The sequence below is a fragment of the Catharus ustulatus genome, chromosome 1 (assembly GCF_009819885.2).
Source record: "Catharus ustulatus isolate bCatUst1 chromosome 1, bCatUst1.pri.v2, whole genome shotgun sequence".
Classification (NCBI taxonomy): domain Eukaryota; kingdom Metazoa; phylum Chordata; class Aves; order Passeriformes; family Turdidae; genus Catharus; species Catharus ustulatus.
This window is the reverse complement of record NC_046221.1, coordinates 120,519,071-120,534,782: the sequence shown is the minus strand read 5'-3', so window position 1 is coordinate 120,534,782 and position 15,712 is coordinate 120,519,071. Positions and strand designations below refer to the sequence as shown.

Here is a 15,712-nt window from a genome sequence, read left to right as displayed (position 1 = left end):
AGTGCTGTGTAATGACAGCCTTGACACTCATCACTTTAAACATTAGGGACTCTGAAAGCAAATTAGCTCTGCTGAAAAAGAGCTGTTTAAGAAAGGATCTGTATCTCTGCAAAGGTGTGATCACAGGTGTAGCAGCTTGTTTGGAGGCCACTGAAGCTTTACTAGCACAGGAAGAACTTTGATCTGTTGAAGAAAATCCAGAGGGGGCCAGCAAGCTGATCAGAGGGATGAAGAACCTCTGCTAGGAGGAAAGGCTGAGACAATCAGGTTTTCTCAGCTGGAAAAGAAAAAGCTTCAGGGTGGCCTTCTAGTAACTGGAGGGAACCTACAGAAAAGATAGAGACTATTTACAAGAGCATGTAGTCACAGGAAAAGGGACAATGGCTTCAAACTGAAAGAGAACAGGTTTCAATTAGGTATTAGAGGAAAATTCTTCACTGTGAGGGCGATGGGGCACTAGAATATGTTGACCAGAGAATCTATGGATGCCTCATCTCTGGAAGTACTCAAGACCATGTCGGATAGAGTTCTGAGTGACATGGTCAAAATGGAATGTGTCCCTGACCACTGCAGGGGGGCTGGAACCAGATGGGTGTTAAGGGCCCTTGCAACTCAAACCATTCACTCAGTGGAAGCTAAGTACCAGTGGCATGGAATTAAACGAAATGGTATCACTGGTGGATACTCTTATCAACAAGTTAAATTTGATCAATTCCAGAATTGTCATAGCTGGAACATATTTAACTGAAAGTATAAGTAAAAAACAACTGTGAGATCTGAGGAAGACAACTGACAGAAACACATTTTCTATCAACAGAGCAGTGTGAGCCTCCATCAAAAGATGCTGTAATCTGCTTTTCCCTCAGCTGAAATTAGCTGATGATCGAATTCCTTGTTTTTCTTTGCTTGTGTGTGCACCCTTTGCTTTATCTATTAAACTTTATCTCAACCCATGAGTCTTCTCTCTTTTACTCTCTCCAATCCCACTGGTGGGGAAGTAAGCAAGCAGCTGAGTGGAGCTTAGTTCTGACTGGGGCCAATGTGTGACACAAGGTGAGAAAATTGTATTAACTATTCCCCATAACTCTTACAGTGGATCAACACTGTGATTAGATTAATGATATTTGCTATCATTAGTGCTGTAAAAGTCAAGGTACTTGTTGAACAGTGATTGAACAATAAAATGGTCTTTTTTTTCTCTGACATCCTTAAAATGAAGAGAAATATGCCTTATGCTTTTCAGAGAGTATAACCATGATGATTAGAGGAAATTGAGAAAATATTTATATAGGAGAAAAACCTGAGAAAATATCTAATTTTGCTGACAGATACCAAGGAGGAAAAAGACTTTTCTAAGTAAATTACAGTGATGGCTTTGGGACACATGTATATAAACTAACCATGAGCAGGCTGAGGACAGAAACCAAAAAACACTCAAGATAGACACCAGAAGCATGACACAAGCTCTAGAACGTCTGTCTGGTGGAAGCTGTAATGACTACAGAGAAAAAGATTTTAAATGAGATTTTAAATGGAATTACTTACCTAATTGTGTAGTTTCCTCCTAGTAAAGGGCTAAACTAGATAAACTGAGAGTGCCTGGGACTGTGATCTGTATGTTATGTTGGCTGTTTCTTTTTTAATAATGGCAAGACAACAAGTGAGTTCCTTCTAGATGTATGGCATGCCCTCTATAAATCCCAGAATGTTTGTTAAATGTTCTTCTATCCTATTAAAGTAGTTCATATTACTCCTCATGGTGTTTTTGCCTCTGTCAATCAGTATGTTGCTCTAGCATTGCAAGGTTCTCTCTTCAACCTTCTCCAATCTTAACTATGAAAACAATTTTATTTCATCTGTGCATCTCAGACATCTGATATTCTCTTTCCTTCAAGTTGCACCAGGGAGGGTTTAAATTGGATATGAGACTGGATGATAGGAAAAATTACTTCACTGAAAGGATTGTCAAGCATTGGAGGCTGTCCAGGGAAGCAGCTGAGTCACCAACCCTGAAAGTATTTAAAAGATGTGTAGATATGGCACCTGGGGACCTGGTTTAATAGTGGACTTTGCAATTCTGGGTTAATGGTTGGACTCAGAGATCTTTTCTAACCTAAATGATTCCATGATTCTCTGATCTTCGCTGTACCACTAAAGAATACATAAACCCTATGACAGTATGGTACATTTCGTTGTCAACCTTTTGTCCTGCTCTGAGGTGACAATTTTATTCCTTCTCTTTCAGCTAATATACAGAAATCAAAACCAAGCCTTTCAGTTAATATTCATTTCAACACTTGCTGTGGTCTCTGCTAATTGTAACCTGAGGGAGTACCTCACATCTCATGTTCTGAGTGCTTAGTTTGCTCAGTAACTCTCAGTAACTCAGTAATAAGGATCTGATTAAAGGTTCCTGAACCTTGATCTGGAAACACTGAAGTGTTGTGAATGCAGCACAGCGTGCTGTGAATCCAGCAGAAGGACTGTGAGTGATGGAGATATATATAGCTGTTAGTTTGTCTATCATTTAGACATTATTTACAGCACAGAATGCTGTATGACATTCAGATGGATTCTAGTAATTTTGAGTTGCATTTTTCAAACAAAGGTTTTATTTCTGTATCAACACATAAAGGGAAGAAAAAATACCATTGAGAGTCTTTGCTTGGAGACACGTGAAGGAGGACACCACAAGAAGAGGAGATGGACAGAAGAACATCAGAAACAAGGGCATCATGGGAAATAACACACAGCTATTTGGTGTGAAATATATTAGACAATGCATCTTGCTTTAGAGCTATAACATTAATTTATTACATAGAATACACTGCTTCAAACAACAGAAATATAACATTTATTTAGGGGCAAATGTATCAGCCACTGGACTTCTGAAAAAACTGAGTGCTTCTAGGTTTCCTACCTGTGATACAAAATCCTTTTTCTTCACATCCAACTTCTACTTCCCTTTCACGTGCCTTCTGCCCCACACAGACACAATCAATGCCTCTGGGCCAAGAGGAATTTGCGTCAGCCTTTTATTAGGTCCCCAGTCTGGCTAATCAAAGGATCATGACCCAGGGCTTATCACAGCATGTACATTCTAGTTATTCTAGACACAGTCTTCAGGAGTACACAATGGCCAAATTCTCATTCTCTACCTGAAAAGCAGCACCTTCTATTTTCAGGTATATCTCTGACTTCATTGACATTGAAGAGAGGTACTGTGCAGTATTAGAAATCAAAATCTAAGAAAAAAACTTAAATCCTTTCTCTAATCACAATATACATTAAGTATTTTCCAATTTCATCTATTACATCATTTACTGAAAATTGTAAACCATATATAGGTGCTTACTACATACATGCAATATCAAAAAAAAATGCTGTAAACAGGTAACCAAAATAACTCTAACAACTGATTGAAAGACCTTGGAACATATTGCATATGACTTGGATTCTCAAAATGCAACATATAAAAAGAACAAAAAAAAAAAAAAAAGCCAAAAAAAAGCCAAAAAAAAAAAGCTAAAAAAATCCACACAAACAAAAGAAAAAACCAAACATAAGAAACCAAAACAAAACAACACAAAACCACAAATACAATCTCTAAAGTACAGACAGAGGTTAAGTTAGAACATACAACTAAAACTTTCAGTGTATGTAGAACAATTTTAAGAGTAAGTGGTGCTGCCTCAGAAGGAAATATGGCAAGAGCAGTCAGGAAGTCCATTGATAAACAGTGTCCATTCTCAGTTCTTAAAAATTCTCCTTTTCTAGTGTCCCCTGAGTTAAGGAGGTCAACTTTATTTGGTGTCTGGATGATTCTATGTGGAAAAATCTCTTTACTCACATACATGTTCTGCAGCTGGCCTTTAAAATCTCAAACAGCAATTTTTGAATGTACATCTATATAAAATTAACATGACTTCTGTTTCCTACTTGTTATTGTATTACAGCATCTGAATAGTATGTCATAATTTTCATTTAAAATTAAACACATCAGTTGATTTTCTTCTGGGAAAAGCATTTCTACTGAAAGGCATTTTTCAAGTTCCTTCACAAATGTCATGGAATATAAAAATCTTTTCTTAAAGCTTGGGTAGGTATTTCCAACTTCAGTTCTATGTTGAAACAAGCAGCCGTCATTTCTCTAAAATTAGATGATTGGTATACAACTATCTCTTAACAGATAATGTTTCAGGGAAAAACTGTTTCCTAGCAAAGAAATCATTGCCTTAGAAAAACAACTTTTCTTCTCATGGTGGTTCCCATAAAAATTTAGTTAATATTTGTATGTCAATTGATATACAATTGTGACTTATTTTTTTCTAGCTATTCATACTGGGAGTTGCATTAGTTGTGTTGTTCAGAAGTTTATCATGTGAGCTTTTTTTTCAGAAGATGTTTTCACTAACCTAATGTAATAGAAATAGAAAGGTCTTTGCTACAAGTCTTTCTCATCTTTACTGTTTTCACTGTTCATTGTAGAAGAGCAAACTACTTCTTCTTTGTCTTCTTCTTCTTCTTCTGTAGAAAAGGCATTTTTGTTTTTCAGATTTTCAGAGGCTTTATGTTCAATGCTATTTAAGGAAGTGTCACACTTCAGATATGTTTCAGAATGACAGATTTCTGCTGGATCTGCCAACATGGGAGAAAATTTTTCTCCAACAATAGAAATTAAATTTATTCTTAAGGTTTGACATATTTTTGTCTTTCCATTGGGTAGTTCAGTATTTGTGCCTGTGACAAGATCACTGGGTATGTGTTTGGATACATTGTTTTGACAATTTCTGGCTTCCGTGGAGTTTACATTCATATCCTCCATAATATGTAATTCCCCTAAAATATTTGTGTCCTTCAGAGTTGAGGATGCAAGTATTCCACAGTTACTAATAAAATCTAAAGTGTTGTCAGCATAAAACCTATTAAAGATATTATTAGCAATCTTATTGATAGAGTTATTCTTCAAAGTCACATGAATATTTTTGTCTGGCAGGTCTTCACCCGACCATTCTGAATGTTTGCTCTTTTTGCCCAACAAATATGGACCCAGCTGGTTCTCAATATCAGATGCCTTTTGGTAGGCATATCCTCTCTGTTCCTCATTAATTGGTATTACTGTTACCATCAGTATTGGACAATGTTGGCCACATATGGCATGGAGTCTATCCAGAGAATCTTCTTCATGATGGTCACACCTATCAACATTATTGGCATTAGTTGGCTGAGACTGTATTGGTGCAGCACTTGAAGGCTTTTCCAATGGGTGCACCTTGTTATCAGGCAATCTAAATTCTACAGATGAAAAGGCTGGAAAATTGGTGTCAGCCTGTGTGGAAGTAGAACCTACCATGGTTGATGGATTGGTCTTGTCTTTGATTGGTGCAGGAAGGATTTTACCATTGCGACTAGGTTTGCCTTTTGAATTTGGCTCATCCTGAAGGGGGTCTGAATCACTATTATGAGGCATATTGAAGTAGCTGCAAAAATTTTCAGGGGGTTTTACCATGTCCTCAAGTTCTGAAGAAGGGATCTCATCAAGGGCAGGGTACTGATCCAGATTGCCAAAGTGAGAGTATGGAACTTCATCACTTTCAATTGATGTTGTATCCAAATTACCGTACATTCCAACCCGTTCAGGTGGTGATCTTCTTATCAAATGATTTTCTTTCAGAAGCCATTTGCCTTTATCTATCAATATTCCTTCATCTTCACTAGCCTGAATGCTAGGTTGACAAGGTTGATTTGGAGATTCCCCTAAACAGTCGTTAGTATCACTTGTCTCTTCTCTGTTAAGAGCAGATTGTGGTGTTGGTAAAGGAGTCTTTCCTCTTCTTGATGTACTGTCATCTTTGTTTACTTTTACTGGATATTCTTGTGATGGTAATGAAGAACGCGACAATTTCTCTGCAGAACAAGACATAGATTCTTGAGAAAAATAAATTATTTTTTCCCCCACTGCAGAGTGGAATCCTCCAGTATCCGCTTGAAATACTTTTGATGTGTAAGGAAATCCTTTGTGAAAGTCAGGCTTAAATGAAGCTTCTGTCTTGCCATAGAGTCTTTCAATAGTTCTCTTTACATAGCCGGTATTATAATGTTTTTCAAGTGCTTCCTCTCCACTTTCATTGGTCAAGTCACTGGATTCTCTGAAGTTATAACCACTCTCTTCAGTATCTGGTCTGTAATCTGACCAGTCTGAAGTAGCAGGACTTTTTAAGCATTTTTTAAATTGAGAGCTGTCAGCACACATTTTATTCTCTGGTTCTTCTACTTGCAATTTCAGTTCTTCAGCCATGTCACATTCTGTAATCTGCTTTGATTCATAACGAAATGATAATGGAGAGACTGTAGATAACCTCTCAGAGGTTTCCTCAGATATTTCTGCATCTTCCTTGTCACCCTGTACAGAATAATCCTCATTATTATATTCTACAGAGGTTTCAGCATCTAGAGTAAGTTGGTTTTTTGGGGTTTTATCAATATCTGCTGACTTTGGATCAACAGCCTCATCTTCACTTTTATCAGTAGTAACAGATACAATGCCTTTCTCACCTTCTAACTCAGAAGTATCCTGATCTAAAGTACAATTGTTGTCATTAGAAATTTCACTATGAACTGAGGAGTTAGGTTCTACTGAAGATTCTGACTCTTCATTAATGAATGATGTATCCTGAGTTTTTTCATACAGGCTATCAGGCATTTCTTCATTTCCTTCTGGTGTCTCTACAGTTGATGGAAGGCTGCAGGTATTTGAATTAGTATTGGCATCTTGACCATCTAGTTGTGTTTTGGGAGCAGTCATGTCTAAAGTCTCTGTTTCTTTACAAAGATCCCTTTCTGTATCAAAAGAGCATTCTGATTCCCCAGTTAATTTTGGAGCTTCCTCATAATTGACACTGTGCGTTGCAATACAAGGCTCAACTGATTCTTCATGTTCATGCAAATGTATGCCATTAGGAATTTCAGATATGGGCATATTCTCATGTGTGGAGTCTTGTTTTTCAAGTTCCTTCCTTAAGTGTAATAAGTTATTTTCTGTTGATTGTTGGAGACGTGAGAAGACAGCCTTCAGCTCATCAGCTTGTTCTATAGCTGCAGTTTGTTTCAGATGTTTTAACTGTGTAAATATTTCAGAGCAGCTACAGGCATTTTTTTGCATATCATCTGTGACTGTCCCAATCAAACTCTCTCTCAGATTCAGTAAAAGTAGCCAAGCTAGGAGGGCATTGGAGGAAGAACCAAAAGCTTCAGGAGAAAGATCTGAAAAGCTGCAAGATTTTCCAGTGCATCCACTATGTCCTTTCTGCAGACCAAGCAAAGCTGATTGTAGTTCATGCAGCAACATGCTAGACATGCAATTATTCTGAACTTCAATTCCAATTTTCTCACTAACAATCGTGCAATCAGCTTGAACAGCAACTTCAGATCTTTTTCTTTGACATAGGTTGGTAACTTGAATGTCAGTTTCTGCCATCTTTTTATCAGTGTGGTGTGCTTCATGAAACAAATGCAGCTTACTGTCCTGGTGAAATTCCGACTTTAGTGAACACTTGATTTCTTCTACTATAGGTGCATTAGAATGAATCAAAGAGTCAGTTTGTCCTTCATCTGAATCTTTGGCTGAGTCTTCTGAAATTCTCAATTTACCAATAGGCTTTAATGGTCTTTTTGTTAGATTATCTTCAAGTAGATGTTTTTTTCCAGTTACATGTACATTATTTGTGATAAATCTAGCCTCTTTTTCTACAGAAGCATCAGTATTTTCTTTAGGAAAAGAACAGGCATTGCTATTCTCTACAGTCTCTTCTTTTTTCTTTATAGGGGGTAAGACAGAATTTGATAATGAATTTTTCAGCCAACTTTGGACGTAGTTTTCACGTGAATGTTCAACACCCTCCTCTTGAAAACTCTCCTGGTTTAGAGCCTCTAGTGTAATGGCACTCTCTGACATATTTATCTTATTTACACCTTTACCTAGATTTTTCTTCATTACCTTTTGCTTTTTCTCTTTCTTTGACAGCACATTTTCTGAATTATTCTTTTCTTTTTCAAAGCTAAGATTTTTTGGCACTTCTGACAATGGCTTTGAAGTCACTGATGAATTAGGTGTCTGTTTGAAAGAACTGGTTATAAGATGTGCGCTTTCTTTCTCAATACTAAGTGTATCCTGACTCTGTCCAGATTCATTGTTTGAATCAGCTGCCATTAGACCGTCTTCACTCTTTGCAGAAGAAATTATGCTACCTTTTTTGCCTGACTTCAATTTTATCTTGGCTAACTTCTTGTTATTACTTCTTTTCTTTTTATTAGATGATGATGATCCATTTTGTTCCACTGAATCCTGGTGATAGAACTCATCTTCAGGATATATGGTTTTGTCTGAATTGGCAGACCCATCATTGGTTTTTGCAAAATATTCAGATCGTTCTTTCTGAATCATTTCAGAGTATTTATCCATAGCCTCTCTTGTGGAATCCTGTGTGATATGCAATCCCTCACTTTTAATTACCTCTGAAATTTCTTGATTTTGATTTTCATATGTACCTTGCTCTAGCAAGCTAGGTGATTTTCTCTTCTTCTTCTTTTTGGTGAGGGATGATGTAGATTGGCTGTCCTCAATGAGTGTTGTCATCACAGATTCAGATGTGGCACAAATTTGACTCTCACTTTCAGTAACGATAGGAAAGTATCCAGTTGTTGGATTTACGTTCTCAGTAAGACTCTTAGTACCTGGAGGTGCCATCATCTTCATCTGACTATGTCCAGCACAGGCCGAATGCACTGAATCTTGAGAAACAGCTATTAAATCAGCAGCTTGGCACTTTAATTCTTCTTTTGACTGACATAATTCTGAATACGTAATGAAAGAACTCACTGATCTTTTTATTTGCTTAATATCATATGACTTATGGATGTGATCTGCTGTACCTGGCCTAGCTGTCTGATAAGTTTTTGACGATGGCATGAAATCACTGATGTTAGCTTCGGAGGCTGATGCTAAACTACTATATGCACCTTGTCCCACAGCTGATTTTTCCAATATATTTTGTACCAATTCACCCTCATCAGGCACTTCTAATGTCTCCCTGTTTGTGGTTTCCATTAACTCACTACTTTTGTGGCTTACTTTTAAAAGCATTTCTTCTTTTATATTTTCTGAAGAAAGCTTTAATAAAGCATTGTCACCCATCTCATTAAACTTTGGATTACAGACACTTGATTTTTTTCTGCTTGAATGAGCTACCATGCAATACTCAGATGTTTTTTCCCCATTCTCTATTTCCTCACTGTAGGAAAACTGCCCTATTGTCTTCTCTTGAACCTCTTTCTCAGATACCAAGGTGACACTTTCAACTACTGCTTTCTTTTGTCTAACACGCCTTGGCCCAGGAGTGGGAGGCCTATAAAAGCGAGGTTTGATGTTTTCCTCAGGTACGTTGCCTACATCTAAATCTGCAGAATTGTTCTCCTCAAAGACATTACAGTCAGCAGTTTTCAAATCAGATTCTGATTCTTTGTCTGACACTTCCTCATTGGATTGCTGTAATGAGTCTTCCTTTTCTTTATTGCAGCTCTTCAAAAATAGAGCATCCTTTGGATTTATACAGTCTGATGTATTTACATTGGACGAGCAGTCTTCCACATTCATTGCAGAAGAATTGCAAATGGAGACTTTTTTGTCAGCAGAAAGGCCAGCACGACTTACAGTAGTTGTCCACTTAATGGTTTCTTCCTCTTTAATTTTGAATCGAACTTTCATTTCCACTGTGATACTGCCATCTTGATTAACATGAACAGATTTCTCAATGTCATCTTGGTATTGAGCCACAGATAAGTCTTCACCAATAACTGACTGATTTCCTTCTATCCCATTTTGACTGTCAAGAACATAGGAAGAATCTGAGTTGTTATCGTTTGAGTTGTTATCATTGCTGGATTGTTTTTCAGAAGAAACAGAGAATATCTGAGATCTTGAACTAGAGTCCGTTTCAGCTCTCACTACCAATAATTACATTGAAAGAACACACATTCATTCGGTAGATAGAAAGTAGAGCAGACAAATACCATGGACAAGGATCCAGATGATGAGACAGCAGACAGGCAAAAAAGAGGAGAAAAGAAGGAGAAAAATTAGTATCAAAGATGCTAATGAAGTGTTTTATTTCACATACTTTGAGTTTTTTTAATTTATTTTGCATTAGGAAGTACAGAAAAAACCCATGGGTAATCTTGCTATTCTTCTAGGAAGTTTTCAGAGAAAGGAATATAAGAAAGTCTTAATAAAGAATTAAGCATTTAAATACTTGGCCACTTAATTTTATTTTACAATAAGTAATTTCTTATACCACAACTACAGTCTTATTTGAAGCTCCAAAGCCTAAAAAGTCTAGATGATCTAATTTTATACTTAGTTGAGAGTTGAGTTTGCCTGGAGCATTTCAAGGGATTCATTTTGTTTGGGCTTCAAGCTACCAGCTTTACCTCCTCTTCATACTTTAGCGATCATTAATATATCATTTCCTATTAGTTCTTACAGTTAGTACTAAAACATGTCAGTCAAGGTGACTGGACTTAATCTAACAATCTACAGTACGTGAGTAACTACTCTTTGTAATGTCATTGACACGTGAGGAAAGCATTCATATCCAGTCCTCAGGACTGGCCTTCTATAAAGTAAACATTGAAGTTCTTGAACTCCTTGTAAAAATCTGAGCTTAAATAATGGCATTCTGAAACACATTCAGATATCTGCTCTATAGACAATGCTGCAAAACTCAGCAAAGCCAATGAGAATACTTCTAGACATCAGTGATTTCTGAATGTGGCCCAAGATATGCTAGCGTACACAATATACATTCCCACAGTATACTTTGATGACTCTACAATAACTTGTGTATTTTAAAAAATTTTAGCTCATGTCTCTCTCATAGTTGTAACTGATGAGTTGAGAGATAAAAGCATAAGAATAAAATTCTGCTGTCTTCCAAGGTCTTCTGCATGTGCAGGGGAAGCAGTGCATATACCACCTGACCAAGGTAGGAACAACTGCCACTGATATCTAAATATATGTGATCCACCATTTAATAGAAAGGTTTCACTTGCAAAAAGCATTTCAACACATGCAATACTACCTTACCTACATATCTTGAGTTTAAGTTTGTTTGTTGTTTAAGTGGTCTCATGTCAAGACTTTTACAGTAATATATTACCAGTATAGAAAAATGTCTATAACTTCAGGCAAATGGCCTTGCAAGTTTCTCAAGCATATGCTTTACCACTGAATAAGAAACAAAAGTTTGTACTAACTCTTCTAACACAGACCAGAACTTGTGCTTCACAGAGTAAAAATCTCACCTCTCTGTCTCAGAATATGGAATTGGAGCAAAGATGCTGAAGTTTCATTTTCCATGCTTTCATATTATCAATGAAATCTCCTAACACCTGATATTTTTTTTAATTTTCAGGTTAAAGACAAAAAGAGGGTTGTTTTCTCCTCCCTCCTGTGATTGCTGTTAACTAAGAATAAGAAGTAGGAGATAATCAGATTCAGCAACTCAGGTTTTCTACAATTGCAAGGTTCAGTCTCTGTCTCAGAGCAAAATCTGAGTAGGATTTTTGTTTCTGCAGAACTTTCATTCTCAAAATGCTCTTATTCATTGTCTGTGAACTCATTAGTTATGCTCTGCAAACAGGTCTCAAGCTGTGCAAATCAAAGTACATGAAGGCTAGAGAAACCCTAAAATTAATAGCTTGGTGGGGAGATAATAAAGTGCAAGGAATGTGAATGGAACTCCCTCAAGCAAATGGAAATCAAATGTCTTATATATTAACGTGCTCCATGACACTGTGCAAAGTCCCAGTGCAGTAACAATTACAGTGTTCCCTGGGTTCTCTGGTGGTACAGCATGAAGCCGTAGCAAAAGAAGAGAGTACCTCTGGATTAAGGAAGTTCCTGCCAGCAGTGCCTCAACCCTACATGATGCTCTAATGTCAGGAATTCCCACAGGACCTAAAGCTCTGGTACTGCAGCATTCCATTTCCCTCGACCTCAGGCTATTCATCTAGCCTGGTTTCTCTCCAAGAGCTCCTTTTGTTCTTGATCATCCACTGGCCATTTCACACTCTTCCTGGCCTTATCAGTGGAGCAACGAGTAATCAAAGAGAAAGTACATATATATGCATGAAAGTACATATCTTTTGTATTTGTATGTCTTTTGCCAAACTTATTCAATAATAATATATGTATAGCCTAATATTCAATAATAATATAATGTATAGCAGCCATGAGGACTGGAAATCACTCTGTTTAGGCAAAAGCGGCTTCAAAAACATGATGAATTTGTGAGTGGATGGATGCTATACTAGTTTTCCTATTTATGTGGAGCATGCAACAAAAGAAGAAAAATAAGTCATGACAACCCAAATCTCCATTTGTTAAGTTCTAAAAACTGAACAAAAGTTTTGCCCAAGCAATTCAATGAGAGCCTGAAGTAGCTTGAAATTTCACTTTTACCACTGTTATTAATTCTGACACCAAAAAATTAATAACAATGGCAATCAAGTAAATTAAAATGAAGTATACTCTTAGATTTTCATCCATGTTCTAAGTCTGTCAGAAACAAAATATGCATACTAGCTAATACTACTTAGCAGAAACTTGCATTTTAAAAAGAAAATTAACACTTTGATCTTTCATGAGCTTAAAGAGGAGTCACAGCAGATATAAACAATTTTAACTGGCCTTTCTGAATATCCTTGATCCTAGTGAGATTGTCACTGTTTATGTCTTATGCTGAGAGAAACAAACAAATTAATAAAATACAAATTAATTCAAAGAACTTACTCTTTTCACTTTCTGACTTGGCATTTGCTTTTGGGTACACACGATTTCCAATTCCAAGCAATTTAGCAGGCCGCAAATATCCAAGGGATTCATAATTGCTTGGTTTAAAAGGCTCTCTCCCTGCTGCAACTACAGCTCCAGAGCACAATATCAGGGCCTGAAGATTAGGAACCTGGAAAAAAAAGTAACATTAAATTCTCTGCCTTAGTAACCACTAAAAAATAATGTAAGAGATTTATCCCTTTCAAGCTTTAATATCATCACTTCTTAGACTCTACATTCATTTCCAGCAGACTATTAAATATGTATCACAGCACAGAATTAATTTTTCAATTCCTATAAGGCAATTCCTATTTCTGTGAGGATATATCTTGTTATATAAATATATTGGATAATTACTTCAAGAAGTAACTTGGATCCAGATGAAATTTTTTCTTAAAATTTAAGTGTTTGCACATGTAACTTTGTTTCATCGTTGCACAGTGACTGCTCATAGTCATGAAATACGAATATGCATTTGGAGGTAGGTATACACATGAGGAGACACTTGGAGGAAAAATTCAGAATACAGCATGAGCAGTTGACTCATACTTGCACAAAGGTATAGAACATCATCACAGATCATTATACCTTAGAAAAGACCTCTGAAGGTTATGTAGTCTAACCCTTACTTGAGTATTTTATCAGACCGGATCAAGGTGCTCAGAGCCTTGTCTGACAGTTTTGAATGTGCATTCCAGAATATACTGCAAATTAATACTTACAAACTACTTCATTAACTTGTAGGTAATATAAACAGTTGCCCAATCTAATACACAATTTCATTCAGTGAAGGGTAAAAAGGAGATATTTTTGAGTTCTTCACAGAATTTTCTTTCTAGATATCTGCTAAGTGTAACCATAAGTATTTTTCTGTGGTTAAACAACAGTCAGAAAAAACACTGAGCTAAAATTATACAAACAGCACACGAGACTAAAATCTGAATTATTGGTGCTGCATCACCTGAGTTTAGAGGTGCAGAACCTGGTCCATAGTTTGAAACTATAACAGGCAATCAGCTGTCAGAGTTCCAAGTCATTAATGGCAAACTACTCTGCATTTGTGCAATGATAAAAATACATGCAGGCATTAGATGCCACTTATCATGTTCTAAAACATTAAAAATCCCAGATAAGCAGCATTAAGACTAAAGGAAGGTTTTGTAAATGGATAAAAGTAGAGAATTGGGTGCATGCCTTAAAGAGGCCTGAGTAAGAGGAAAAAAAGTGGTTTTTCTTTTTTGCTTAAAATGAGATGTGTCCTCACTAGCTTCTCTCTGTTGCCCAGATTCCAGAATATTTCCTCCAAGCCAGTAGCCCTTCTGAAAGGGGAGTAAAGCTTTGAAAGTAAACAGATGAAATTTAGCACATCAGATCATGCATCAGGACCATGTTTCAATCATGGATACAACTTCTTTTAATTTTAAAATAATCTAGAAGAAATCACAAAAATATATCAGTACTCATCCTTTTTCTCACCTTTCTGCCATCAGTGGTATAGAGCTTTGCAACTGGATATTGCATTAGCTCACTCATATAATCCAGAAAGGCCTCAAATGTTTGTGTATTTTTCTTTCCCAAAACTATGGTGCGCCGAAGTCTTACATCTCCATTTTTGAAAACAAGCATCTTTTTGGGAGTTGTAATTCTGCTTTCTCGGTGGCCAAAGCCACCTTCATTCTGCCTTGCTAATTGCACAGCTCGACGCCGAGCGCTCACAGGCCTGCTGATCTGCCAGGGCAGTGGCTTTTTGCTCGCCTGTTCCAGGTTGATGGGCTTCATTTTCCTCTGATGGGAGCAAATGTAGGATTTTCCATCTTCCAGATCCTCCAAATTGGTGATGCTGTGTCTCCCTCTTGGTGTACTAATATTCCTTACTCCAAAAGGTAGCGGGACCCGTTTGGATAAACTATCCAGCAAGGCATCAAATGTCTTGTAAGACCTGCTGTTAACGACCATCTTGATTCCATTAAACTGGGGATCTCCACTTTTATAGAAACAAATCCGTTTTGCCACAACAGGTTCAGTAACATTCAAATGGCGCGTGGATAAACTCTGTTCACTCTCAGAGGAGTTTGGATGATTCACTGAGTAACTACTTGAAGGTGTTTCACTCATTTTGACAGCAATCTGGAAGAAAGAGGAGATGGGTGTAAAACTTTTCCTGTGACTAGTAAAAATATGATCTACATTTTGAAAGGTGCAGAAAGAGGATTTATAAGAAACCAACAGTAGCGTGTTGTGCCAAAAATCATTGGATTTAAATGGATTCAAGCTGTTATCACTAAATAGCACAAAGACTCAAATACTGTCAGATTAAGTTAGCATAGCTCTACTTGCAAGTATTCCCAGAACTCTCCAATGCAATTTCAAATCTCTTATCATTTTGGTACAAGAGACCTTTTCTTAAAAGGAGGTGGTTTGCCAGTCCATCCTTTCTTGAGCACAAAGCTAATGACATTTTACTTTTAAGATATTTAAGCAAAGTCCTTACTAGGGCTGAACAATTTGTACTTTTGTACAAACCTTTTTGAGTCCAAAATAGCTAAACTGGAAGACAGTGCAATTCAGTCTGATCTTATATACTTATACATATTCCAAGGTAAACCATGGAAGTCAGAGAAAAGTCTCCTGACTTACAGCACTGTAATCTAGACCATAATAAGGCTCAAAACTTATATTAGAGTGAAGTTTTATCAAAAATTGACATATTATTTGCTTTTCTATTACAAGTTTTATATCTCACAATACATATCTACTACAACAGTCACATTTATACTGAGAGAGAAAAACTGCTAACAAAATAAGGCATTTTTAGTAAAAGAA

General features: G+C 36.8%; 1 protein-coding gene across 1 annotated transcript in view; it reads right to left on the bottom strand.

Annotated features, from left to right (window-relative positions):
* RP1 (RP1 axonemal microtubule associated) overlaps positions 1 to 15,004 on the bottom strand; it is a 170,175-nt gene extending 155,171 nt beyond the window's left edge. Inside the window, exons 1-2 of the mRNA XM_033070858.1 lie at positions 14,366 to 15,004; positions 12,844 to 13,019 (exon numbers count right to left, since the gene is read on the bottom strand). Of these exons, the coding sequence (XP_032926749.1) occupies positions 12,844 to 13,019; positions 14,366 to 15,004 (815 nt within the window). The remainder of the gene's footprint in view (positions 1 to 12,843; positions 13,020 to 14,365) is intronic.
* Between the last annotated feature and the right edge of the window lie 708 nt (positions 15,005 to 15,712).